The sequence below is a fragment of the Arachis ipaensis genome, chromosome B3 (genome assembly GCF_059453495.1).
Source record: "Arachis ipaensis isolate K30076 ecotype BB chromosome B3, ASM5945349v1, whole genome shotgun sequence".
Classification (NCBI taxonomy): domain Eukaryota; kingdom Viridiplantae; phylum Streptophyta; class Magnoliopsida; order Fabales; family Fabaceae; genus Arachis; species Arachis ipaensis.
The window spans coordinates 141,554,204-141,581,102 of record NC_142438.1 but is presented as its reverse complement, the minus strand read 5'-3'; the positions used below and the strand labels follow the sequence as shown (position 1 = coordinate 141,581,102).

The following is a 26,899-nucleotide window of genomic DNA, read 5'->3' as shown; positions in this document are numbered from 1 at the left end:
ACCATTTTAGACATTAACTAAACTTTATAAAGATTTAATGTTTAGTAAGGCTGCAAGTGTAAAGTTTCACATAAAATGCCGCTTGTCTAACAAATGTTTAAAAGCTATCATTAAGGATCTGCCGCATTCAATCGATTATTTCATTGATGATCCATTTCTTGGTAAGCCTAGCAGCCAGCAGGGTCTCCATTTCCTGGCAGAATACCCCATGCTGGCAGGCTCAAAAGCAGAGGGGAAAATGTAACCATGGGGATTGGCCATTTGCCCATTATGTCTAGTAATATTCTACTGAATCAACAAAATTCTCTTTAAGACAATCTACATAGAAAGAAACTACTACATCATTTCTGGGAAGACTACTGTACAATTCTATACATTGGAAAAGAACCACCACTACGTGGATATCAATCAAAGAATAAAAGAAAGCATAAACTCATCACACCGATCAAGCCAAAAAGGAATATGAAAACCCAAATCGAATGAATGAAATGAATGTAAACTAACAAAGAGCAAAATAGATTTATGATGAACATCTTACTACCAACGGACAGACCATTTTTTCTGCATGGATTGCCTTCAACAATGACACAAACTTCAGAAGGTTATCTTTGCAGAACCACTTAAGCTTCAATTTAAGCGGTCCTAGAGCAGAGTTTCCCTGGTTGACAGCTTCAAGGTTCATTTGGGTAGACGGTCGGAATTCTGCCGCTGGATACGTCAGAACCAAAGTCACACAGCTCTCGCCAACCTCAATGACCTGTTAAGTGTTACAGAATAAGCTAAGCAATGAATGTTTAGGTACACAAGAAAAGGGAAGGCTTAGACTTATTTAATGGGAAACTTTGTGTTGTCCACAGTAGTTTCTCTCTCTAGGAAGATGGCTAAGTATTATGTATTGTGATGACTGGTGAGGTATTGCAAATTTGCAATGATGTAAGATGTTCAAAACTCTCAGGAAGCTTACCACTTTTGTAATGTCAGGAATGGAGCAACAAGATTCAACTCTGAAATAGGGAGACACGGAAGAATCTGATGACAATGAGAACAGCTGCTTAACATCTTCAATGCATAAAAGCACATAACCTTTAATCACAAAGAGCGATCTCGAGACCCATGATTTTTCTGTAAGTTGAAAACGAAAACTTTATTTCTGTAAATTAATATTTAATTTAAAAAATATATAAATCATTGCAATTATTAATTCCATGTTTTCAACCCTACTACAGTTAAATAGTACAAGATAGTCTCTGAAACAATTATGACTAAGTGGATATAGAGCTAATAATAAGGGTTTTGCTGCATAGTGTAGAAAGGACATTTGCTAAAGATACAGCACTGGAAGTTTTTAAAATCCTTTTATACATTTAGTATCACTGAAAACATGATGGAAAGCTTTGGAGCAACGGATGAGTTGTCTCCATGTGACCTCAAGTTCAAGGGCTCAAGCTGTGTTCCCCACTGATACAATTATCAGGTTTGGCTGCCTACATTACACCCTTTGTGTGCAGTCCTTTCCGGACCCTGCATTAACATGGGATGATTGGCCATCGGTTCATCTAATGGAAAAAATCTTCTCCAAGAATATCATTTTATAACTAGTTCTGATATGCTTCTATAAATGTTATCTTTCAGGAGTCAGAGCTACAAAGTATCTAGAAATCTGGTGACAAAAAAAATATACAGGAAATGACCATTGCAGCCAACTGAGGTTAACTCGGTAGTTCAGTCTTCCCCCTCCCCATAGGTACTGGGCTTCTACGGGTCACCAAAAACAGATATGACCACTGTCTGCCATTCTCATTCCAAATTGAGTATAAAGAATTAAGTGCAACATAAAATGATTGGAAAGAAGTGTACCGTTGCTATTGTTACAACTGACAAGCACCATGGAATACTGATATATGCTCACATTTGAACCACCACACACTAGGTTGTCAAACAACTGAACCTGAACCTGCTCCAAACTGCCATTTAAATTTCCAAAACCAGTCTATTATAACAGGACGAATTAGAAAGAACAAAAAATGGAAGAAGAAAATAAACATGGTCCTAACAAAATAGAGTAATAAATTATTTGAACTTTGAAAACCAATAGGAGAAAAAGCACCATACCCTATAAAACTTTTAGCTACATGCACTTTACCCCAAGAGTTTTGAACTTGTGCAAATCGACCATCTGACCATTTCCTAACCACAAAAATTGACTCATCTTTCCTCTATTTGTTAACAGAAATAGAACAAGTTGAAAAACCATTCAAATTGACTCTTCTGTCATCTATCGTTAACAGACCCAAGTTAAAAAATGTATTGCATATTAAGTTGCACATCGTTCTTTAGCTAAGAGGCACTGAAGTGCACATGAAATGATGCACTTATTTTTGGGGTATAGTGCACTTATTTTCCATTATTAATGAACAAAAAGTTGGGTTGATTTGCACGCTGTTAACGTTCTAGGGGTAAAGTACACATGACCTATAGTTCACGGGGTAAAGTTCTTTTTTTTTCTATAAAAAATAAACTTTCATAGAGACATGCATTTAAAGAAAATGAAATTATCTATATAAACTATCACTCAAATTAATATTTTATAGGTATACCTTTTTATTGAGCATCTACCATTTCCAACACATGAATCAAGCATGTTACATAATAGCTCTCGTGATTTCTCAATGTTTCTTGTTACGAAAAGGTATGTTTCACCACCCTCAAAGTTCACCCTGAGAAGCCAAAAGATTACATATACAAAGCTGCTGTTTTTAGGCTCAAAAGTCGAAACATATCCAGGTGATTCAGAAGTTGCTACTTTTTTTTAGCTCAAAAAACATGCAAGTGCACTGACCTTAACAGCTGAAGCCCCATCCCAACAAGCACTTCGAAAACTTCTTCTACCTTGTGGCAACTCAACACACTCAAAGTTCCTGGATGGCATTTTAAGAAGGCTTTTTTAGTACATATATGTATATATGTGTATATATAAGCAGCAATCAGGAGAGAAAGTTATCAAGATATGGATAAAATGTTCAACTTTTATAAGGTGTGAATATGGTTGTGAAAATGCCATTGTTTGCAGTAGGTGGTTGTGAAAATATGATAAGTGGCAAGCATTAAGAGAAATTCCACATTTTACATAAATTAATATGATAATCATGGGAAATTGGGCAAAGAGAATCCACTATAGATACGGGGAAGTTCAAGTGCCAACAGAAGGTCATAGCCTACCTGACCCTTCAGAAGCTACATTGATTAGTAGCACATAGAGCTTCTTAAGACTGCTCAGCAGTACTGCAACCTCTCTACATGGGGAAAACAATAAATAACAAAAGTCATGTCTGGAATGTGCAACTTTTAGAGTACAAATAATAATAATCAGTTCAGAACAACATAAACAGATAATTATTTTGGAAAGATTCATGCTTCCTATGGCGATTACCAATGGATCTAGAACTGAACTTGACAGAGAAAAAAGAAAAAGAAATAAAATCAAGTAATGCAGCTCAAACATTTTACATTACTATTTTGTGAAATGAAATTCATCATCTATAAAATATGTTTCAGAATTCTTCACAACAGTTTTGAACTTTTTATCTACTTGATCCTTTATATATATTTAGAGATTAATAAAAGCTTTTTGCAAATATTTGACAACAATACAACACACAATTTTCCACTTTATTTAAAAAGGTATATATGAAATTTTTATTTGATTATTCCAATGCAAATATTATGATTTGCTTCACATGATTATGATTATTAAAATGTGATACTCATTTACAAGAATTCTCTAGTACTCCTTTCAAATTAAAATAGAAGCTCAAGGCAAATATCATTTCTTTGTTACACCAAAGGGTAAGTATTCAGACTCTCAAAAAGATGGCTAGTTTGGTACTATCCTTGCTTCTTCTTATTATTATTATTATAAAAAAAGAAGGAAAAAGAAACTGTGTCATTTATATAAATCTCCATGGAGAACTATTGAATGCAAATCAATAGGAAACAGTGTTACTTTGACAGTTAGAACAATGGAAAAAATTGATTGATATATATAAGAAAGACTATGAGAGAAAACAGTTGTCATTACAAATATGCGCAACGATAAACATTTGCAGAGCTAATGCTCACCATGGGTAAAAAGCATAAGAAATTTTAAACACAAAAGAAGTGATTATAAACAATAATTGACTCAGCCTCAGAAACAATTTACTGTATATACCCAGTATTATGCTAAGTAAACAAAATTGTCAGATAAAGTTATTAACCATTTGACTCTTCTTATCAAATTTACTTAAATTCTTGTGAACTGATAATTACCTTTCTATATAAATCGCCTCCCTCTGAATGACACAGCTACAACGCATGCAATGACTACAGATCTCACTAGCTTCAGAATCAGCAACACTCGAATTGAAATATGTAACTATAAAATCATCATTCTCTTGGGCACGGGAATTATGCACGGAAAATTCAGAAGAATCATCAGTGTGCAGTTCATTCTTCAAATTTCCCGATATAGGTCCTTGACTAATCTGCTCTTGTTCTTGGGACGCACTGCCATCTGTATTCTCTTCTAAAATTGACACAAATCGCTTCTTGACCTTTTTCTTGACTTTTCTTGTCAATGAATCGGCATCTTCGCTCACAAAAGAAGTATTTGCATCATTGTGACTACTAGCAGCAAAATTAATTGAACATTGCTTAGAATTTTCATCACTTAGAGAACCAAATAAAGAAATGCCATTTTCTATTGCATGAGGAATTCCCTGGCTTGGGTTGTAAAACATGTCCTTGGGTTGATTTTGGGGAACATGACCATTGACATTCCCATTCACATAATTTTTGCTTAACAAATTATCATCCCCAGGAACTGGTGGCTCAAATTCACTGTGATCAACTTCACTACCGCTCGTGTTACTGTCAGAAGATGCCACTGAAAAGGAATCTGCGGAAAGCTGCAAAATTTCCTCCTCCATGTGTTGCCGACGATGAAAAAGGTCTTCTTGAAAATGGGGAGGAGATGAGGGGCATACAGATGATGACTGAGACCCATATACGCCATTAATAGTGGTCAATGGTGATATGTTGACATTTTCGGCCATTCTATAGGCTCTTTGATCAGCAACAGTGTCAGCAAGTGAATAAGATTTAAGTTGATCCACATCCACTCCTCCCAAATCAGAAAGACTAGCAGTAAAGTGTGAACCTCTATAATCAAAGTATTGCTGCCTACACATATCTACAAAAGAATTATCTGATTCCAAAATATTCATGCTACTTTCATCTCCTGATGCTAGGGCAGAGTCTGATGCATATCTCGAGACTTCCCCAGATTTCTCCTGATTCGTCTTGTCTCTGAAGTAATGTTTTTTCTGATGATGCAAAGCAGTTCTGGCTTCTTTGCTAGTTCCCACCGATTTATCACAAGCAATATCCATCCATTCTTTGAATTCTCGCAACCAAAGAATAGAACGCTCTTTCTTCATATGCTCAACTTTGTTTATCAAATCCACCACTTCAGCTTCATCATTAGATAAATCAGGCTCCTCTCTATTTAGAATTTCATTCACACATGATGCAGATTCCTCATCCGAACATGAGCTAGTCATCACTTCTTCATTCTTAATACTGGCTAGACGAATGACCTTCCTCTGCTTGGGGGGAAAACAATAAAACATAATAACACAATGTTTATCTCCAAATAGATAAAAAATGAAATTGGCAGATTTTTCAACAATGCAATAGAAAATAATCCAGATAAAATTAGCATCTATTCTGAAGTTCAATTTTCAGAATAATAGGTTCAATTTCAGAAGTTAGCAAAAAACCCAACGTGCAACAGGTATCATTTATACAAATACACATCCAATTTCACCTATTACATACCCTTCTATTATTGCCCGCTTCCACTGTAGACTCATCCTTTGCAGGCACATAAATCCCAAAGCTGGCAGGTTGCTTATGCATACTGGCAATAATTATTTGTCTCTTCCAAAAATCTTCAGTGCTCATTTCCTTGTCATCTAATTTTAACTGATTGGCACAGGAAGAAAAATATAAGTTTAGAAAGGTGGGGGGAAACAACTGAAAGCAAGAACGAATTAAATGATGTCTGAAAATGACCTCAGGGAAAAGAAAAACAAAAATACAATTAAACAACAAGAATAAGCCAACAGGACAATCAACATCTCAAGTAAGAGTATACTCTACAAAGCCACAAGTAGATACACCGCATGTGTGAGTGTGTAAAAGCAAATAACATTTAACTTAAACCTTTTCTGCGCAGACGAAGATGCTAAAAACTTGTGCTCTATACCATCGAGCACAGCATAAAGGATTTCCTTCCAACCACAAGCTTTGGAGATTTGGAAGGCCAGCAAGGAACTCAAGCTCTGAAAACTTCGAAATAATATTGTAGGAAACATCAAGTGCTTCAAGTGACCTCAACTTCTCAATCCCAGACAAAGTAGTGAGAGCATTGTTCCTCAAAACTAGTTTAACAATATGACAGGATACCTGCATGATCCAACACAATTGGCATATGGGTCCAAGAGCTAGCTCGTAAAAGACGAACACACAATTAAAACAAAGGACATTAAAATTGTTCCGGCAAATAGTTTCCTTTTATAGCATTTAAGTGTTTCTAAGTGACTGGTTACCACAACCAGCTGGCATAATCAACCATATAGGTACCTGGGTGAAGGGAGCAAATGATCTGAGATGATTGAAGCCAAGGTCCAAATGTTTCAATTTGGCACACTTATGAAGATTGTCTACCTTGGCAAACTTGTTCCTGCTAAGGTCAAGCGTTTCAACAGCAGGAAGAAGCTGCAGAGACTCGTCCATGAGAACCAAGGCATTGCAAGCGCAGGAGACAAAGGAGAGGCGGTTCCACTGGGGAGAGTCCTTGATTTCAGTGATCCTGCTAGCAAAGACATGGCGGAGAGCATCGGTGGAATTGTGACAAATGATCTTCTCGAGAGTGTGGCGGAGGTCGAGCAAGGCTCTGGCGGCGGAGGTGGAGAGGTCGCAGCCCCTGAGCTCAAGAACCTTCAAGCGGCCAAAGGGGAGGAAGGACAAGGGAGTGGGGTCCCTGATGGGGGGAGGGAGCACAGAGACCACCTTGAGGGAGGTCAGCAGGCGGAGGATCCGTCGCAGCTGCTCGAGGGCGCGGTGATCCCCCAGGTCCGAGACGTATGCCCTAAGGTAGTCCACCGGTGCCCCCGCCAGCATGCTCTCCAGCTCATGCAGTGCCTCCAGCCTCGACTGCACGTAGTGCAACCCCGCCGGGTTCAGCTTCAGTACCACCGTCCCCTCGATCAGCGGCCCCGCGTGCTCCTCCACGAACTTCACCAACTTCTCCAGGTACCGATCTCCCGTCACAATCGCCATCTGATTCCCCCCTTTCGCGCTCTAATTAGGGTTTCTACCGACAAAAGCAAGCTGCCGTCTTCATGAAAAGAACCGCCGCGTCAACTCAACACAGACACGAGAGAAAGGCGTATCATGTATGATTTATGTACCTACAACTGCTGCAGCAGCAGCAGCAGCAGAAGAAGAACAGCTTCTACTTGAGAATAACCAGAGGATGAAGAAAGAAAATGAAGGAGAGAATATCGAGGAAGCGAACGAATTCAGAGTAGAAAGCCAGAGAAAGGTGGTTTGGGAGGGATGGGCGAAACAGAAACGGCCATGGGTACGGATGAAGAGAAGCGTTTGAGAATTGAGATGGTGACTCTTTTTTTTTTTTCTATTTTTGTTGTAATAAAATCGGTTCAAAAAATTATAATTCTAATTAACTAATGATTGAGGGTTTAACAAATTGCTAAACAACACAACATATTATATTAAAAATAAATTAAATTATATATATTTATACATAAATATATTAAATATTAATTTTAATAATTAATTTTAATGTATAAATAATATTTTTAAAAAATTAAATTAAAAAAATTATAATTCTAATGAACTAATGATTGAGGGTTTAGCAAATTGCTAAACAACAGAACAGGCGTAAGTCTAATTTTCAAAAGAGGGAAAGAGGTCTCCTGCGGGATTACTAGGACACGTGGCGCACATCTTGATGCCTTTGTTTCGCTAGTCTGTCTTAAGCTGTTTAATTTAATCAAAGCGAAGTTATATCGTATACGGAAATCTATCAGGAAAGGATCTGTAATACCATCCTTTTTATCATTTTAAGTTAAAACAAATTTCTTGAAATGATTGTCATTTTAATATATCTCTTTTCTACTATCTTCTCTTATCCGTAACTATGATCATTCCATAATCCAGCTCTCTAATATCTATGTACTGCCTCTCTTTTAAGAATGTTGCTTCAACGTGTTAAACCAATTCCTTTTTTATTTGTATATTTATTTTAGAGAAATGTTAGGGCCAGCAACTTTTGTGATTTATAGCTATCAAATAACTATCAATAATAATTTTAATGGTGTGAGATTTCATCCAATGATACTTTTTTTTGCTAGTTACATGCTGACCAAAATTTAACAAAGTTACTGGTCCTAGACTTTTCATTTTTTTTATACTTAATAGAGGAAATGAATGAATCTCATATAGGGCTGTGTTAAAGTGTAGAATTTCGATGTTCAAATATAATTAAGATTTATTATTTATCAATTCTATTAGAACATTTATTTTCCACTAATAAAATTTGCCATCTTACTCAGGTATTGTGACTCTCTTCTATATTCTAACAACAAATTGGAATATAATGACAAAACAAAAAATTGGTAATTCTTTTATAATTACTTATATTCTTGATCAATTTTATTGAATCACTATTCTTTTTTTTTCCCCCTTGGAATCTTCGTTGTGTATACTGATACGAATCGGATAATACGATATTGGCATTCATAAATGTGTTAACTGAGAAAAGAGAAAGAAGGCTAAAGAAAGATAGACTAAATTCATAAATGTATTTAGTTTTTATAATTAACATAACTTTTTATTTATTAAATATGTATCAATTTCTATTTTAATAGTAAATCAGATGATACTTAAAAAGAATGGAGTCTCTTTTCCCACAACGAATCCTTCCCCAACTCTATCTCTCACGAGGTTCATAGTAATACCACTGCTAACATTTTTAACATTTTTTATAAGAATTTAATTTTAATATAATGATAGTGTAAAATATTTAATTCTATTTTTTTTTAAAATAACAATGCTTTAAACATATATATATATATATGTATATATATATATATATATATATATGAGAAATATTAAGAGGCTGATATTTTTTTATCAATATTAATAAATATTTTAGGACAATATTCTATTTTTATATTATTAAAAATTAAAATTTAAAATTTAGAATAAAAATATTTTTATTGGTCAAATATTAGACAAAAATGATAAATCTGTTGATTATGTACCATTGATAAATTTTGTTAATCTTGTTATAGAACGGCTAAATCTGTTATGCAACGTTCTCTGCTAATTTTGTTTCTTCCTTTGTTTAAAGTTCACCCTACGCTCAGACCTGCGCGTGAATGGTTCTGCTGTATACATGCAAATGCAATGAAAAAAATGGACAAGAGATTCATGAATCTAGTGCAAGCTGCACCAGCACGTGAATGGGCAGAATGGCTCTTGTACATACATGCATGCTGCATGCCTAACCAATCATTTTGGTTTCCAGTCAAATAACAATTGGGTATTTCAATTTAGTAGCGCTTGTGATGAGGAATAAAAGTGCACTCAACGATAGAGAGAAATATACAAATACTGAGACGATGGGAGGCACAGCTTCACTTTGAACGAGGTAGTTAAGAAATAGGATAAAGTACTAAATTGGTCTCCTATGTTTGGACGTAATTCTGTTTTGATCCTTAAGGTTTAAAGTGTCATATTTGAATCCAAAAATGTTTCATTTAGCATCAATTTAGTCCCACAATAAGGTCAAAGTTAAATAATTAACGAAATGTCCTACATAACAACAGTACAAGAACAAAATTGATAATCTAGAGAACATGTACAAGCTTCAGAGGCACAAAATCAACCGTTAATGCATTAATACATTTATTTATTATTTTTCTTATAATATAAATAAAATAAATGTATTGATGCATCAACGGTTGATTTTGTGCCTCTGGAACTTGTACATATTTTCTAGATTATCGATTTTGTTCTTGTACTGTTGTCATGTAGGACATTTCATTAATTATTTAAGTTTGGCCTCAATGTGAGACTAAATTGATGTTAAATGAAACTCTTTTGGATTCAAATAGGACACTTTAAACCTTAAAGACTAAAACAGAATTACGCCCAAACATAGGGACCAATTTAGTACTTTACCCTAAGAAATATTTAAGGTAGTAGTTGTTTTCAAAGACCAACTAAAACTTAGTGTTATATTTGATAGCTAAAAGTTAAAACTAAAATTTCAGTCTCAAAAAACACACAATTTTAATTTTTTTAGTATTTTTAAATGAGGAGTACTAGATTTTTTTAGTATTTTTAAATGAGAAGTACTAAGAGGCTAGCAACTTTTGTGATTTGTAGCTATCAAGTAACTATCAATAATATTTTTAATGGTGAAAAATTTTATCCAGTAGTGTACGATTACTCACTTTTCTTTTGCTGGTTACATACTAGCCATAATTTAATAAAGTTGCTAGTCCCTAGACTTTTCCTTTTTAAAAAATAAAAACACAAAAAACTAAAATTTTTAGACACGGACTGAAATTTTATCAACATTTTTTTATACTTAAATATTTTAGTAAATATTCTTATTTTCATATTCATATTTATTTTGAACCCAATAACATTCTTAGTCATATACCTTTTATACCAAACATAATACAAAGACTTAATTTAATTTCAGCTTTTATCTTCCATTCCATGTTTCTCAATCTCAGCCTTTCCACCAAAAGCATCCTAAATGTCAATGACCTTACTACAACCAATGCTTGGGATAAGATTAGCACGTCAGTCAAGTTAGATATCAGTTGAGAATTGAGATATTCGCGGATGGTTAATATATATATATATATAGATATATATATATATATATATATATAGATATAGAGAGAGAGGGGTGAGTTTGTGCATGAAAGGAGTTAGAAAGTAAGAGAAGTCCTCGTTGTAACAATCCATTTTTTTTATAGACTCTATCTCGAGCTCTGCTCTGCTTCATCTGTTTTTCCTTCAATGGCAAGGAACATTGATTTTAACAAGTTGTCTAATCTTTTTTTCTGAACTGAACTTAGTCAACTAGGACCATATAGACTGGAATATTCTGTTTCATTTACAGTTACAGTGGTAAGATCTTAGATTATTATATATACAAACAAGTTACCTGCTTCCCACAAACTTAGCGTCTCTTCTCTTCCTCAATTTCCTCAAGCAGAGCCTCTAGCTCTGCTTCTGTTAGGGACTCTAACCGTTTCTGCACATTCAAAATTAATTTGTAAAAAATTCCATATACTAATCTCCTAAAGTAAGGTAGTAATTAAGTGATACTAATAAATCTGTTCACAACACAATAACCAATATACAATAACTCAATAAAATTCGGGAAACAGTATTCCCAGGCATGTTATGTTGAGGACCAATGTGATCACCGACTATTTTATCCTAAGTTTACAAATTAAGACGTTTGTATGGAAAAATATTTCTGACTAAAATAAAAGTAATATTTAGTGTGCAATGCCACATGACCAACAAAATTGATCACACTTGGCTAAGGCTAAATTCTATACAATAGAAGCAACCTTGTTAATATTATTATGTTACCTCCATCACTTTGCTTTCATAGTCACGCAGTTGTTGAGCATATGTCATTTCCTTGTTTGAAACTCTGAAGATATATGTTGAGATCCATCCAACTGTGAGGCCCAGAACCAGCACCAGTTGAACTACGTTTCCTGCTTGTAGTGGATCAACTCCAACAAACTGCCAAAAAAATTGCAACTGCAAGGTTAATCCCAATGCGTAAATGAATGCCTATAGAAAATCCATATCTCATGGTATGTTAAAACAAGAGTGGAAGGATAATCCAATAACTGAAACCAAGGTACCTCTAATCCAGCTTTTAAGGCAATGCCAAGGAAAGTAACTCCGAGTCCAATTAAGAGAACATCTTTCCTTGTATATCCAAATGGTGTCTTCTGTAACATCCAAAAATATAGTTAAAGCGAGCACACATCATTACTTACTTCCTTGATTCCTTCAAATAGTACATATTTGACAAAAATGATGGAGTGATAGTGATACATGCCTGTGCTTGAGGAGAGGGAGAGGGAGTGCTAGCAGGGTCTGAAGATGAACTATTTTTAATTGTACGGATAGAGAATCTGTTACGTTTTGCTTCGAATGATGCAAGCGTCTTTGCATTTAGGGTTGTGGAACGGGGAACCACTGTTCCGGAAGAAAAAGAACCCAAGGGTCAGATCTGAAATAGAAGGAATAATAAATAGTTGAGTACTGAATAGGAGTTAATTGAGGTGGCTGACCTGTCCCTGTGTTGAAGCTTGAAGGGGTTGGCAAAGAAGAAGCACGCAGACTCAGAAAGGAGGGGATTGCGCAACCTTGGAGTGGAAGGGTGAAATTTGCATATCCTATTCCGTATCCAATTCCAATTGGAGGAGAAGAAGGGGCCATCATAGAACAAAAGCAAGAATTTGAAACAGCGAGCGGGCGAAGGAGGATAAGTTAGTGAGTGGAGTCATAGTGCAAAATGAGATTAGAATTGATATTTAGATGAGATGGCACTTGAGATATGAGGCTAGATAGCCCTGTTTTGTGTGGTGTAATGTGTTGCTTGTCCAACCGCGTTGCAAATTCCTCTACCTCCTTCCCTTGTACACGTGTGGCTAGTAGCTACACCTTGCCTTTCATGGGAGAATTCAGCGAGGGTTTATTTGGTCTCTTTTTTTTTATTTTTAGTACTTTTTATTTTTAAATTTTTGTTAAAAAATAAGAAATATAAATGTTAATTTTTTTATTTTTTTTTTAACTTTAAAAACAAAAACAAAAAATATCTAAAAAGATAAAAACACAAACTAAATGTACCTCTTATTCTCAAAAAATTAATATTTATTAATTAATTATTTTATATTAGTATTATAAATTTATAATTATTTTTAATTTAATTTTAATATATTAATAAAATAAAATTTTAAATTCTAAATCATAAAATTTAAAATACTAAATCTTAAATCATAAAATAAAAACTAGCATCAAACTCACTAAATAAATAAGACAAAGCAAGAGTGTTTATTTGTTTTCCGAACATACAATAAATTTTCTATTATATGGTTCCATTTCCATCGGCTATTTGTTTTTATATTTAATTTAAGAGTTTAATTTTAATACACCGAAAATATAAAATATTTTATATAATTATTTAATGGTATTTATTTTTGTAACGACCAATTAAGTGATGTAAAAAGTAGTTATTTATATTAATATAATATTATATAATTAAATATTTATGTAAAATTATTTAACATTGATAATGTATTAAATCAAATCCCTAAATTAATATTAATTTATATTTTATTTTTTCAATAAAATTATTCACCTCGTAACATTTTCTTTATTTTTGACCGAAACACACCACTCAAGTTAAGATCTATTTCCTATCCTATTTATGTCTGATCTACACTTTATTGTATAAGTAATTTTCATCAGAGAGAAAAAGAGGCAGTATCAAGGCAGACATCTCGTTGTGTATTAGAAATCAAAACCCACAATCTTTTGATAAGGACAATATCTTGGTTGGTGCTAAAAGAAAAACTGGTTTATGTTTTTGGAAATATCATATGATTTTGCTTAAAAACAATAATTAAGGGGATAATAGATTAGGTTGATAATCAATTATTGATGTATACTTTATCCAAATGTAGTAATAATTTGCTATTATTTTGTGAAAGATGAAAAGAAACCTATACATATATGAGATGCCAAAGTATGATTATCTGGAAATACTAACAGCAGAGCACATGATGACAAATTGACAACTAACAGGTCGACCCTAGGGCCTAAGTAGGTGCAAGTGCATGAAGAAAGACTGTCTATTCAATATTCATGCATCAATGGGAATATATATATATTACAAGCTAGCATATGATAGCGACACGATATCAAACAAAGATTTGACCTGCAATCAAATGTAGATTGTAGATGTTCATGGTCCATTTTGTTAATGCTACAAAATCAAAGGCATTGCTAATTAATGCTAGATACCATAACTAATCATTAGCTTGGTGGTGTCCTAAGTGAGGTCGCGAGATTATCTATACTCCAGTCCTCTCCATGTGCACTCCAATCAGAAGGGTGGTACCCGCAAATAGCAGATGTATGTGCATTCATATTCCCAAATATTATTAAAGTCATATAGGCCAAATTAGTGACAGGTTGGACATATATATTTCCTTCATTTGTGGCATTTTCAAACTAACCTTGAAATTAGAAAAGAAGATGATCCTTAAATTGCACAGGTGGGCAGAGGCACAGTCACAAAAAGATTATATTAAAAAAAGCTTATTAAAAGTCCTAAAGCCGCATACCAACTTTCTGTCCTCATATCTGCTGTCAGATGGAAAAATTTTTAGTTTTGAATATATTTATATATCAATCTGCTCCAATGCGACAAACATGAGTATTATTAAAGATAGAGAAAAGTAACATAAAAATATGGCAATAAATTAAAGATACCCAATAAACTAAGGAGGCCGAGGAAGAAAAAGAGAATGAAGTAGCTAGTCTTATGTGTGTGCGACAGGCAGGCAGGTAGGCAGCTTGCAAGAATATAAATAGAGGAGACTATTGTAAGAAGGTGTATCTATGTATGTATGGAAATGGGAAATAGGGGTAGTTCATGCAATCGGAAGAAGAAAGAGGTGTTTAAGGTGCTATTGGTGGATGATGGGAGGGTGGAGGCGTACAGAAAAGCAATGAGAGCAGGAGAGCTGATGGTTGAATACCCAGGGCACTTTGTGTGTGATTCCGGTTACCTGAAAGTAGGGCACCGCATCCAAGGCCTGCTAGCCCACCAAGAGCTTCAGGGCCGAAAATTCTACTTCCTTCTGCCAATGGACCTCCTATACTCCGTCCTCACCCACGACGAGTTGAGCTCCTTCAATTACAAGGCATCCCGATCCAGGCCAACCCTCAACAATTTTGCTAATACGATATTTAGCCACTTTTTTGTATGCATGTGTCCTCCACAGCCCGAGAAATTGCGATCACTTGCTGATGCTGGTGCTGAGACTGATGAAACGTACTCGAAGCTGAGATCTTGGAGGCCCGCACTGGAGACCATTAACGAAAGTCCATCAAGAGCTTAGATACATACATGTTTTAATTTTGTCTCCGTTTTTCTTGGATTCTTTTATTCTTCTCCTGCCCTCCTCATTCTATTTGTATTTTGTAGTTTCACACACCTTAGATTTAGCCCTCTTCTATATGCTCCCTGACACAAATTTACACTCTGTTTTTAGTTTGTACTCGCGATCAAAGACTGCTAATGTAATTAGAAAGACGAGAATTAATTCATTTCATTATTGGAATGGTCTCCAGCCTCCGACGCTCTTTGGATTCAAGTGCCATTATTATTAATATTTGCTTGTGCTTGTGTAGTATTAGGGGTGAGCATGAGTTGGTTTGGTTCGAATTTATAGTAAAATTAGAATCTAACTTATCAAAATGTAATTGGTTTGGTTTGGTTTGGGTTTATATTTTTTTGTATATGTACTTGAACCAAACTAAACCGATTAAGAACGGATTGGTTCGATTTGGATAATTCGATATCCGATGACTTTGAAATTCATAAAAAAAATCAAATTTTTATCTTAAAAATTTAATAAGTATAATAAACATGTAACATCAATAGAAATAATTCAAACATGTTAAATATTAAATACATTAAAAAATAAACTCATTAAAATCCAAACATATTAATAGTGAATATTTTTTGTCTAATAAAAAAGTCATATATATATTTTATTTTTTTTATTTAATTAATATATGATCGAGTTTGCGGGTTGGTTCGGGTTCTGCATCCCAAAATCAATACCTGAACCAATCACTAAAAAAAATTATCGATTTAGTTCGGGTTAGACCCGATTACCCATTAATTCTATAACTAATTTAATTAATTCGGTTCGGGTTCAACGGATAATCAGGTACCCGCTATCCGTGCTCACCCTTATGCATAATGGCTTGCATCAGATAAACAATGGAACCTACTAGCAAATAGCAGGCAATTACTCTACAGGTTAACCTTGAGTCAGGCAATTATTAATTTTATGTAAATATTACTTGCATATAAATTTTTATATATTTTTTTTCAAAGTAACCAATCCTATTTTTAGTCTAAATTCGTTACGTGCTAATTTAATCACATTTTTTAATAATTTAATTATCAATTTAATGTGAAAATACTTTGTGATACGGACATCATCTTTCGACAATAAAAATGATCAGTTCAGACACATAAATTCCAAATCAAATAACAACTATCATTCAATAAAAGTAACTTACATAATGATATGCACAGAGTTCATTAAGGATCTCGGCGTAATTCAAAAATATCACAATAGATTCTCACTTTATACGAAGAACCAAAATAACATACAAAAAGATTATCTATTCTTTACTTATTTTTTCTACCTCTTATCATATTATTAACTATTAAAACCCGCTTATAATTTGAGTGTTGGAATATTTTTTGCAAATATTTTTATACGTGGTGTTCAACTTAAGTCGACGTATAACTCCTCCAATCAAGCAACTCATCGATATTAGGAGTCGATATGAGCTCGGCTGATCATCAACAACCGAAATATTTGGTACTCACCATGGAGTCGAGTTATACTAACCCCATATTAAATTTCTTTTTCTGAAGCAAAAACTCCAAAAATTGTTGACAATAGAATTCTATAACCGACGCAGTTCGAACTGCTGACACAAAATGCAGAACTCCAAACGGAGCTTCAAAAAGTAACTGACTTACTAACCCAGCAACAAAATGGGAAGAAGGACAAGGGCGACCCCAAGAGCACAAACCCAAACGATGAACCCATGGTGGAAGTTCGTCCGGATGAGATAGTCCCTAAAAAAAAGACAATATCCAATCATTTTTCAGAACATATTATGCAATTTTAAATGTCGAAAAACTTTACACTGCCGACCGCTCTCAAGTCATACGAAGGACTCAGAGACCCTCACATCCACATTACTAATTTTTCAGGCGATGATGTTTTTTAATAGTGCTTATAACCCTATTTTTTGTCGTTCTTTTCCAATTTTTTTAGATGATATTGCTTTATATTGGTTTTCTAAGTTACCTGCAGGGTCTATTTCAAACTTTGAGGACTTGGCGGAGGCCTTTACTAGTCATTTCGTCGCGTCCAAAATATACGTACATAGATCAGACTATCTTAGCACCATCAAGCAAGGACAGCACGAAAGTCTCAAAGATCATATGACACGCTTTGCTAAGGCAACCATAGAGATCCCAGACCTTAACCCGGATGTACACTTGCACGCAATCAAAAACGGCCTTCGTCATGGTAAATTTCGAGAGACCATAGCAGTAACAAAGCTAAAGACGCTAGCCGAGTTCCGGGAGAAAGCTGCTGGACAAATGGAAATTGAAGAGTTTCGCGAGGCTCAGATAATAGACAAACAACAACCTCGGCACGATGAGGAGAAAACCACCAAAGCCTAAAACAACAAGGATGTTAAAAAATCAAGTTGAGTTGGTCTAATGGTTAGCTCACTAGTCCACTTAAGTAAGTGTTGGAGGCTTCAACATCTCATCATAAAGACATTGCCGAGTATATACAAGCGACAAAAACTCGACGTGCTTCCTTAAAGAACGATCAAGCTTGGGGCTATGATACGCTCATCATACCTCGACAACAGAAATGATAAGTTCGGGCATGTAAGCCCCAAGTCAAATAACAACCATGATTCAGTAAAAATAACTTACATAGCGCTATGTAGAAATTCGTCAAAGATCTCAACATAATTCAAAAATATCACAACAGACTTTCACTCTATATAAAGAACTAAAATAACATAGAGAAAGATTATTACGTCAAAATATTTTTTATAAATGTTTCTATACGTAGTGTTTGACTTAAACGGACGTATAATTCCTCATTTTCTCCAATCAAGCAACAAATCGATATTAGAAGTCGCTATAAACTCGGCTGATTACCAACAACCGGAACACCTTGTAAATTTTTTTCATTGTTATCTAACCAAAATTCAACTAGTGATTCTTTTACATGTTTAGTGGAGTATATTATCTAATTTGCAAAGGAAGAATGCCCACTATGAAAAAAGGTAGTATGTTCTTGTCATAATCTGAATCCCAATGAGCCACTGTCGACTCAAGAACTGCCTACTAGAGGGGGACCATAGAAGGATATCTGCCAGTTACAAATCATGAATCAACATTTAAGGGATAAGATGGTCGTCGCAAACTTGTCCATGGAGGTTGGTGATGGGTGCCGGACTCGATTTTGGGAGGATGTATGGTTACTTGGTGGATCTCTGAAGGATCGTTTTCCGAGGCTTTTCTCTGTTTCAAACCAATGTGGATCCGTTATAGGGGAGTGTGGGTTTTGGGATGGGTTTGAGTGGATTTGGAACTTCCAATGGAGGAGAGAGCTCTTCCAATGAGAGTTGGAACTCCTGAGTGCACTGCATGAGGTTTTGAGACCTGTGACATTAGTTCCAAACAGAGAGGACAGAGTGGTGTGGAAATATAATAGGCGAGGTATTTTTACAACTAACTCATTTGTGCATATGATGCATGAGGAACTGATCCCAGAGGAGGTAACTAGCTACAGCTTCACCAGGACTGTTTGGAAGGGGTTGGTTCCGCCTAGAGTAGAGCTGTTTGTATGGTTTGCTCTTATAGGAATAGTAAATACAAAGGACAGGTTGAGTCGGTTTGGAATCATCAGTCAAGAAAATGTTACTTGTGTTATTTGTAACAACGATGTGGAAGATGTATATCACTTGTGTCCTAGGATGTGTATTTGCTTGGCAGGTGTGGAGTGCTTGGATTTCAGCCTTTGGCCGACGATGGTCTTATCCGGGATCGATGAAAGAGCACTTTCTTAGTTGACAGAAGAACCGAGGAGAATGGATGAGCGTAACCACCGGTTGAGGTGCTTCTGCGCAATCGTTTGGAACCTATGGTTGGAAAGGAATAGGCGGATTTTTCAACACACAAGCAAAGGAGTCGAAGAAATTGTCAACATGTCCTCGAATAGTGCTAACGAGTGGAGCGGTGGAAATCCCTTTAGTTATTGATAGCTATGCCGGAGATGACATGGGGACGAATTTGGTTTGTTATATTTTTTGTTAAGTTTGTTTGTTTTTAGTGTGGATAACTTTGATTGCTCCACTGTTATTGTGTTGAGCTGTTTGCTTTCAAAAAAAAATTATTATTATTTGAACAAAAGTGAAAAGTAAAAGTTCTAAAAGGAAAAGCCGAACATTATTGCTTTATGCAGGTAAAGCACAGCCACATATACACAAATCGTAACATAGTAATGTACTAGTACAGTAGCTCATTGATTAAACAAACTACAAAACAATCCTAAGAAAAATGATCCATCCAAACCCCATCCTTTCGCTTGCGGAAAAAAAAAAAAGCTGTGGGGCTTGGTTGGTTTATCCCGCACCTCCGCTACAGATCCCGGTGAGCAAGACGGGGAATCTGCTACAAAGAGTCCCAGCCGTGGATGCTGCGTCGTCCACGACCGGCGGCGGAAGGACCCTGCCGTCGGCAAATAACCGTCGCCCATGGCTGGTATGCGAATTAATGACCATGCTCTCCAACTCGGCCGTTGTGCCGTAGAAGGCGCCGTCCCCGATGCGGCGTTCGACCTCGAGGAAGTCAGCGAGCGATGCCGGCTTGGCGAAACCGTCTCTGCAGAAGCGCCACCACCGTGCTTGTGGTTTCTTGGTCTTCTTTGAGGTGGGATCCGGATCCCTGATGGGGATAGTGGCAAAAGAAGCGGCGGCGGAATTAGGCTGAGAGGGGGCTCTGAAGGCAATTGTTGGGAAGCTGACCCCCATGAGAGTGCCCAGTGAGGTGCTTCTGTCGTGGAAGAATGATCCAGTTGACTGTCACACTCACAGCCCACAAATTATTATTAAATGACAAATGAAATTGATCTCTGAAGAAGTGAAAGTGATAAGAAGAATACCTCGGTGTCAAGATCAGAGGAGGAAACGGAAGAGTTGGTTGGTGAAGATGGTGCTGGCACCAAATCACCACCGGGGTTAAGCATCACTACTCTACTTCACTTGCTTGCTATTTCGAGCTTGTGGCTACCTGCTACCAAGAAAATGGAAAGGGGGAAAGAGAAAGAGATCAAATTAAAGAGGATTTCTCTCTCGCGCGCGCGTGTCGTTGCTAATTGCTACCCATCACATTCATGGATTCAAGGCCATGGGTTCGGTCATGGGTGTTCCGTCTTCCCATGAATATGATCATAATAATGTTCAACTTCCTGCCCCACCAACACCAAGACCACACCCTTTACAATCTCCTCCACTCTTGTTTATTAACTAACTCCCCTTTTAATTTGAATTTAAATCCTCTGAAACAAAAAAATTGGTAAAATAATAAAATAATTAACTTAAGAATGATTAACCCACCATCATATTATAATATTATATATCTGAAGTTGTGAACTCTATTCTTTTAATTTAAAAATGATTAATCATTCACTTTATATTTTGCCAATTCCTTGGTTTTTTTTTGTGACCGAAATAAATTAAACAAAGTCACCAAAAAAAAAGAAATAAATTAAACAAAGAAAAACAAAACAAATAAAATAAGGAACTTTATCGCCATCCTTACCATAGTATCTGCCACTGTTTGCATCTCTCATAATCAAACGAAAGTCAACCCACCAATTCCAATACATGATATATCTTATTTTGAGCACCAATGAATCAATAAACCCAAAACCATCTTGAGTAACAAGATATCCCCATCTTGGCTTTGAAAGAATTGGAAAGCTTTTCTATCAATTAATCAATTTCAAGTAGCACTAATATGCTTATAAGGGGATTTATGGCTCTACTACTTAGCAAAATCGAAATAATTAATAAGTAATTGCAAGAACAAAAAGAGTTGGTTCTACTTGTTTTTGGTCGTGAGCAGGTTCTAATTCAAGACCCAATAATAAAATTAACAAAGCCCAATACTAGCTCAAAACATAATAAAGGCCCATGTAGTGGGCTTAGGCCCCGTTTACTCACAAGCTAGGACGGTGGTTGACCCAAAACAAGAAGGGGATGACTCAAGACCAAAAAAAAAAAAAAAAAAGAAGGGGATGACTCATAAGAGGGAAGGGTGCTGAGTTGGCAGGATATTAGTGGTCGGAATAGCAGAGAATGCAAGAAGATTCCAGTAATGCCCCTGCCGCGGTGGCAACAGCATCTTGCCATGCCGCAACATTTATCTGAACAATTCATTCATAATCGATAGTAACAGTAGATGATATGACTGTGGGTGTTACAGCAGCGGCAGCGGGCACTTTCACATTCCATCAATAACTGTTTTGTGTGTTGTGTTGGTTGGTAGCTTGGAAGAAAAGAAGAAATGATGCGTGGGCGATCAAGGAGCGTGTTATTGTGCGTGTGTGTGGTGATAGGGATCTTGTGTGTGTTCCCAATCACTCTGAGGGCGCGCCCCTTCGTCCTCGTCCTATCTCAGGAGGACTTCAAGGATGCCCCTGCCGACGACTCATCCGCCGCCGCGGATCCCGAATCCTCCGCCGACTGGGATGACTTCGGCGACTCCGACCCCCACAAGTCCGAGCACGAGCTTGACCCCGATTCATGGCGCCCCATCTTCGAGCCTGATTTTCCCCTCTCTCCCAACCCTCCCTCCGACTCCGAGGCCCTCTACTACTCCGGCATCTCCAAGATCATGTCCGCCGCCACCTCTGCCGACGTCAGGCTCAGCGAGGAGGGCGCCGCTGAGATCGAGGCTGCAGCGGAGTCCGGGTACCCGGGGGCGCAGTCGGTGCTAGGGTTTTTGTCCGGAATGGGTCTCCTTCGAGAGAGGAGCAAATCAAAGGCGTTCCTGTACCATCACTTTGCCTCCGATGGTGGCAACATGCAGTCCAAGATGGCCTTGGCCTATATCTACACTCGCCAAGATGTGAGGCCCTTTCCTTTTCAATTCGTTGCTTATTTTGATTACTTCTTTTCCGATCGTTATGTTGTCATGTGCAAATGCAATAGAATAGATTTAGATCTCTTCATCCTGCAGTTGAATTGAATTGAATTTAGCGTGTTGATTGATTGACTAATTTGGGTGCAGATGTTTGAGAAAGCTGTGAAGATTTATGCTGAGCTAGCTGAAGTAGCTGTGAATAGTTTCTTGATTTCAAAAGACTCCCCGGTAATTGAACCTATTAGGCTTCACAACGGGGCCGAGGAGAATAAGGAAGCTCTCAGAAAATCAAAAGGGGAGGAGGATGAGGACTTCCAGATTCTGGAGTACCAGGCCCAGAAGGGGAATGCAGGAGCCATGTACAAAGTTGGCCTCTTTTACTACTTTGGCCTCCGGGGATTGCGCCGCGACCATTCCAAGGCACTCTCCTGGTTCTTGAAGGCCGTTGAGAAGGGAGAACCCAGGTCCATGGAACTTCTTGGGGAGATATATGCTAGGGGCGCTGGTGTGGAGAGGAACTACACAAAGGCCCTTGAATGGCTTACCCTTGCATCCAAACAACAGCTATATTCTGCTTATAACGGGATGGGTTATTTGTATGTCAAGGGGTATGGAGTCGACAAGAAGAATTACACTAAAGTAAGATGTCTGTCTTCATCTTCCTCTACTTTGCTTGTCTGATTGTTTCACTGACAGTCCTTCCTCCTCTTTCTCTCCCTCCTCCATAGCAGCTACTTGCATATTTAGCAATCAGCATTTTTTTATACAGTAATTCACAGAAATGTGTGCCCGTAACTGCACTTTTCCTTGGCTTTGATTGATTGTGAACAACTTATTAATCCACTTTGTTCACCTAATATAGTATCATCTTGAACTAATAAGTAATAACAGATAGATTCAGAATGATAAAGGCATGCCGTTGGATAGTGTTGCAAATCAAAATCGTTTTGGGAGGGGTAAGGTGGCAGATTGAGGGCTAACACTTGCAATAACACAGTGCATGTTTGTGTACTCAATATCATTATCATTGGAATTCACCTGTATATTCTCTCCTGTGCAATTATAGGCAAAAGAGTACTTTGAAAAGGCTGCTGATAATGACGAGGTTGGAGGGCACTATAACTTGGGTGTCATGTATCTCAAAGGAATTGGAGTGAAAAGAGACGTGAAACTAGCATGTAAGTTCTTTATAGTGGCTGCTAACCATGGTCAACCAAAGGCATTCTACCAGCTGGCGAAGATTTTCCATATTGGTGTTGGATTCAAGAAGAACATACCCTTGGTAAGGTTTTCTCTCTTCTTTTTATCATGCAAGTGCCACTTGGTATTTGCTGTGTACTTCCTGAAATCAGCTCTTTTCAACATACTATATTTTGGAGGATGTAAGAGAGAGATACATATATTTAGTGGAAAAGTAACGACTGTCAGTATAATTATATATTGATCATGTATGTAAGAACACTATACTATGAAAACCTAATGGTTTTGCATGTATGAAGTTTTTACTGATCACATGAGATTATATGTATAATTCATAAGAACACTGCCTCCATAGTTATTAGGGGCTAGAGGAAGTAGAATTCCTGGATACGAGCCAAGATTAAATTTATGAGTTGATATATTTTCATTCCTTAACAGTTGCCATAAAAGATCTCTTCCAATAAGTTTCCTGCTAAATCTTTTTTTTTTGGGTCTTAGGCTACTGCTCTGTACAAACTGGTTGCAGAGCGGGGTCCATGGAGTTCTTTGTCTAGATGGGCACTGGAATCATACTTAAAAGGTGATGTTGGCAAGGCATTCTTGTTGTATTCAAGAATGGCTGAGTTGGGCTATGAGGTGGCACAAAGTAATGCTGCATGGATTCTTGACAAATATGGTGAGCGTAGCATGTGCTTGGGGGAATCTGGATTTTGCACTGATGCAGAAAGGCATCAGCGTGCACATTCTCTGTGGTGGCAAGCTTCTGAGCAGGGTAATGAACATGCTGCTTTACTCATTGGAGATGCATATTACTATGGTCGGGTATGTGTTTTTGTATGAATTCGACATCTGCATGCAGTGTTTTGAATATTCAACTTATGATATGGTGCTCTTTCGCTACAACTTCTCTCCACTTTATCTTATGTTTTGTTTGTTCCTTCTGTTACTCAGGGTACTGCCAGGGATTATGAGCGAGCTGCTGAGGCTTACATGCATGCCAAGTCACAATCAAATGCACAAGCCATGTTCAATCTTGGATACATGTATGAGCATGGGCAAGGACTTCCATTTGACCTTCATCTAGCCAAGCGATACTATGATGAAGCTCTAGAGCATGATCCTGCAGCAAAGTTGCCGGTCACACTAGCTCTTACAAGTTTGTGGGTTCGTAAGAACTATGCTGACGGTTTCTTGGTGAGTTTATTTGGTTTATCTTCTGAAATACAGCATGGTTCATTGCCAATCAATATATTCTGTCAAAAGCGTAGATATATATGGACGGTTTTCTTTTCATTTTGGGTGGTTAAAAAGTCAACAGGGAATAAGCTAAATGTTGTGGAGAGGACAATGTTGTGTTCATTATGTAGACTGTGGACTCATGAGAAGGGATAAGATTAGTTGCAGATGCATTAGAGAGAGTTCAAATAGTGCCTATCATAAAGAGGGTAAAATACTAAATGGTTTGGACATGTGTGGAAAGTGATATAGAGGTTCTCATGTGGAGAGAGGTGAGTAGATTAGATGGAGAGTAGCCTTAGAGCAACGTGAAGATTACGGCCCCATTTGAATAACAATCCTTATGACTTATTTCAACTTTTAGAAGACAAAAGTTATGCTTTAAAGTTACGTCTCCGTTTGGTTGATGTATAGGATGAGACATAGACACAAAGACACAAACATTAAAGACATAGACATAAAATATTTGTGTCTATGTATTATGTTTTGGCAAAAATAATGAACAAGACACACAAATATTTGGAAAAGACTGAATTACCCTTCATTCAAAAAGGGTTTGGGGAGATAGGAGGCCAAATTTTGAAAATTTAAAAATTGAATAAGGGTAAAAGAGTAAAAAATTAGCGTCTCACAAATTGTGTCTCAGTGTCTCACCAAATTGGAGGTACACAAATTTGGTGTCTCCGTGTCCTCCCATGTCCTTGAAAATCTGTGTCTCACCAAACCAAACAGCAGACATGTGTCACTGAGACATGGACATCAACCAAACGCTACCTTAAAGCTTTATGTCTTGTTTGGCTAGACATCTTATAACTTCTCAAAAAGTCATTTGTAGTGGTTTTTGAGAAATTAAATATCTAGCTTCTCAAGAAAAACTTCCATGAATACACATCAAATACAAAATAACTCATTCATAAGTTACTTTTCAATGTTACTTTTACATGAATTTCTAAGCTATTTACCCAAACAGACCCTAGGACCTAAAAGATGGTTAAATTATTAAAAGAGATTTTATCCTAATGGTTTAAATATGAATATGATCTTGTGATAGAATACTGTGGCATCAACTGATCCACGTACTCGACACCACCTTGTCAATCAAGATTTATTTTTTGTTGTCGTTTTATGAGCTACTACATTATATTGGTGCTATATATGCGCATGTCACTATATTTTCCTTCATATGATGGACAATAACTTTGTATTCTTGGGGTAAATATATTTTTAAATTGTTGCTGCCAATAATAAGATTCTTAAAACTTTATTGTGTTGAGGTGCAGCAACAACAATCTTTTGCCCTAAAGGAAATACACAACAGTGGGCACTTGTTACTTCGTACTTTGTCTGTCCTTGATATCTTGCTCTATTGTCTGTCATTTTGTAGCCTTGCTCTTACTTTCAATTTGCTTCCCCGAATAACATTTTGGATTTGTCACTTTTCTAGATCCTAATTGCTGTGTTCTTATTGTTTTTATTAGGTCCATCTGATAGATTCTTTGCCAGAAGTCTATCCCAAATTAGAGGCATGGGTGGAGAATGTACTTTTGGAGGAGGGAAATGCTACAATTCTTACCCTTTTTGCATGCCTCTTAACTGTGCTATATCTCCGGGAGAGGCAACGACGGCAGGGTGCTGTTTTGGCTGGAGAGGTGGCACAGCAAAATCACCCTAATGACATCAGAGTGCCAGCACCAAATTAGTTCATGGCGCTACTAGCCTGAATCAGGTATAAGAGTGATTTTGTTGGCCTTGATTTCATGTTCAATATATCTCTTAGAGGGTGCCAGGTTCTCCTTCCTCTTAGGTGGGAGGAACTAACTAGCTTTAGGGAAATTTGTACCATAGGGAACTTATATTGCGGAAATAAGAAGTGAATTTGTAGATATTCATCATTGCTTTTGTGAGGGAATTGTCAGAGCTCCCGTATAGAATTACTTTGATGATTTTCCTTTACACTGTAATTTCACAAATCAGGATATAACCTATTCAGACTTCATTTTTTCTTGGTCTAAAAGTTGCAACTTGCAAGTGACACCTGTGACTTCCGGCCCCCCAAAGATAAGTAAAATGGATAAACAAAGGTTGAAAGATGTTTGTGTTCATGAGGTTATTTCTGTATGTGATTTGAGCCAGAAGTTTACACTTCAGAGCGTGGATCCCGTTTGGTAATTGATGTTCCGCGGTATCAGTAGTTCTCCACAATAGTAATCAAATAAATCCATTGCATATTTAACGTTCAAAACATAGTACGCTTATGGCTGTAACCATTCGTTGTCTCTA

The 26,899-nt window shown here is 36.7% G+C and overlaps 5 protein-coding genes across 8 annotated transcripts; 2 read left to right on the top strand and 3 right to left on the bottom strand.

Annotated features, from left to right (window-relative positions):
* Positions 1 to 271: 271 nt before the first annotated feature.
* LOC107631745 (uncharacterized) lies at positions 272 to 7,778 on the bottom strand. 3 transcript variants are annotated; one of them, XR_015907295.1, is made up of 10 exons: positions 6,685 to 7,778; positions 6,265 to 6,507; positions 5,878 to 6,024; positions 4,309 to 5,642; positions 3,220 to 3,293; positions 2,840 to 2,918; positions 2,598 to 2,717; positions 1,858 to 1,954; positions 965 to 1,122; positions 272 to 757 (listed from the first exon to the last, which is right to left on the bottom strand). XR_015907295.1 is itself a non-coding variant. In XM_016335284.3 (10 exons), exons 1-10 carry the CDS (start codon positions 7,381 to 7,383, stop codon positions 521 to 523), a joined length of 3,198 nt encoding a protein of 1,065 aa, XP_016190770.1. In that variant the 5' UTR covers positions 7,384 to 7,778; the 3' UTR covers positions 272 to 520. The 3 variants fall into 3 exon arrangements, 2 of the variants coding, with proteins under 2 accessions (XP_016190770.1, XP_016190771.1); XM_016335284.3 differs by having other exon boundaries at positions 1,858 to 1,964; XM_016335285.3 differs by lacking the exon at positions 272 to 757 and having other exon boundaries at positions 1,118 to 1,521; positions 1,858 to 1,964; positions 6,685 to 7,763.
* A 3,323-nt stretch (positions 7,779 to 11,101) lies between these two features.
* Positions 11,102 to 12,743, bottom strand: LOC107631747 (uncharacterized). Of its 2 annotated transcripts, XM_021119799.2 has the most exons (6): positions 12,474 to 12,743; positions 12,239 to 12,378; positions 12,039 to 12,128; positions 11,755 to 11,913; positions 11,318 to 11,407; positions 11,102 to 11,164 (listed from the first exon to the last, which is right to left on the bottom strand). In XM_021119799.2, the coding sequence occupies exons 1-5, from the start codon at positions 12,622 to 12,624 to the stop codon at positions 11,333 to 11,335; spliced, it is 615 nt and encodes a 204-aa protein (XP_020975458.1). In that variant the 5' UTR covers positions 12,625 to 12,743; the 3' UTR covers positions 11,102 to 11,164; positions 11,318 to 11,332. The 2 variants fall into 2 exon arrangements, with proteins under 2 accessions (XP_020975458.1, XP_016190776.1); XM_016335290.3 differs by having other exon boundaries at positions 11,102 to 11,407; positions 12,474 to 12,741.
* A 1,937-nt stretch (positions 12,744 to 14,680) lies between these two features.
* Positions 14,681 to 15,472, top strand: LOC107634758 (uncharacterized). The gene has a single exon (XM_016338182.3). The coding sequence runs from the start codon at positions 14,817 to 14,819 to the stop codon at positions 15,309 to 15,311; it is 495 nt and encodes a 164-aa protein (XP_016193668.1). The 5' UTR covers positions 14,681 to 14,816; the 3' UTR covers positions 15,312 to 15,472.
* A 4,024-nt stretch (positions 15,473 to 19,496) lies between these two features.
* On the bottom strand, positions 19,497 to 21,530 carry LOC107634759 (uncharacterized protein At3g17950). The gene is made up of 2 exons (XM_016338183.3): positions 20,199 to 21,530; positions 19,497 to 20,115 (listed from the first exon to the last, which is right to left on the bottom strand). The coding sequence occupies exons 1-2, from the start codon at positions 20,280 to 20,282 to the stop codon at positions 19,660 to 19,662; spliced, it is 540 nt and encodes a 179-aa protein (XP_016193669.1). The 5' UTR covers positions 20,283 to 21,530; the 3' UTR covers positions 19,497 to 19,659.
* On the top strand, positions 21,282 to 26,633 carry EBS5 (HCP-like superfamily protein). Its single transcript, XM_016335291.3, has 6 exons — positions 21,282 to 22,168; positions 22,331 to 22,822; positions 23,250 to 23,465; positions 23,882 to 24,205; positions 24,335 to 24,577; positions 26,098 to 26,633. Exons 1-6 carry the CDS (start codon positions 21,605 to 21,607, stop codon positions 26,317 to 26,319), a joined length of 2,061 nt encoding a protein of 686 aa, XP_016190777.1. The 5' UTR covers positions 21,282 to 21,604; the 3' UTR covers positions 26,320 to 26,633.
* Positions 26,634 to 26,899: the final 266 nt, after the last annotated feature.

Bases quoted from the DNA above. Each gene is read 5' to 3' on its own strand.
- LOC107631747 (XM_021119799.2), bottom strand. From the start codon at position 12,624: ATGATGGCCCCTTCTTCTCCTCCAATTGGAATTGGATACGGAATAGGA. The intron at 12,379-12,473 runs GTCAGCCACCTC...CTTCCGGAACAG, and splicing joins AAGCTTCAACACAGGGACAG to TGGTTCCCCGTTCCACAACC. The intron at 11,914-12,038 runs GTACCTTGGTTT...TTTTTTTGGCAG, and splicing joins CCTTAAAAGCTGGATTAGAG to TTTGTTGGAGTTGATCCACT.
- EBS5 (XM_016335291.3), top strand. From the start codon at position 21,605: ATGATGCGTGGGCGATCAAGGAGCGTGTTATTGTGCGTGTGTGTGGTG. The intron at 22,169-22,330 runs GTGAGGCCCTTT...ATTTGGGTGCAG, and splicing joins ATATCTACACTCGCCAAGAT to ATGTTTGAGAAAGCTGTGAA. The intron at 22,823-23,249 runs GTAAGATGTCTG...GTGCAATTATAG, and splicing joins ACAAGAAGAATTACACTAAA to GCAAAAGAGTACTTTGAAAA.
- LOC107634758 (XM_016338182.3), top strand. From the start codon at position 14,817: ATGGAAATGGGAAATAGGGGTAGTTCATGCAATCGGAAGAAGAAAGAG.
- LOC107631745 (XM_016335284.3), bottom strand. From the start codon at position 7,383: ATGGCGATTGTGACGGGAGATCGGTACCTGGAGAAGTTGGTGAAGTTC. The intron at 3,294-4,308 runs GTAATTATCAGT...TTCCCCATGTAG, and splicing joins GAGGCGATTTATATAGAAAG to AGAGGTTGCAGTACTGCTGA. The intron at 1,965-2,597 runs GTATACCTATAA...TTTAAATGGCAG, and splicing joins GGTAGATGCTCAATAAAAAG to TTTGGAGCAGGTTCAGGTTC.
- LOC107634759 (XM_016338183.3), bottom strand. From the start codon at position 20,282: ATGCTTAACCCCGGTGGTGATTTGGTGCCAGCACCATCTTCACCAACC. The intron at 20,116-20,198 runs GTATTCTTCTTA...TGAGTGTGACAG, and splicing joins CCTCTGATCTTGACACCGAG to TCAACTGGATCATTCTTCCA.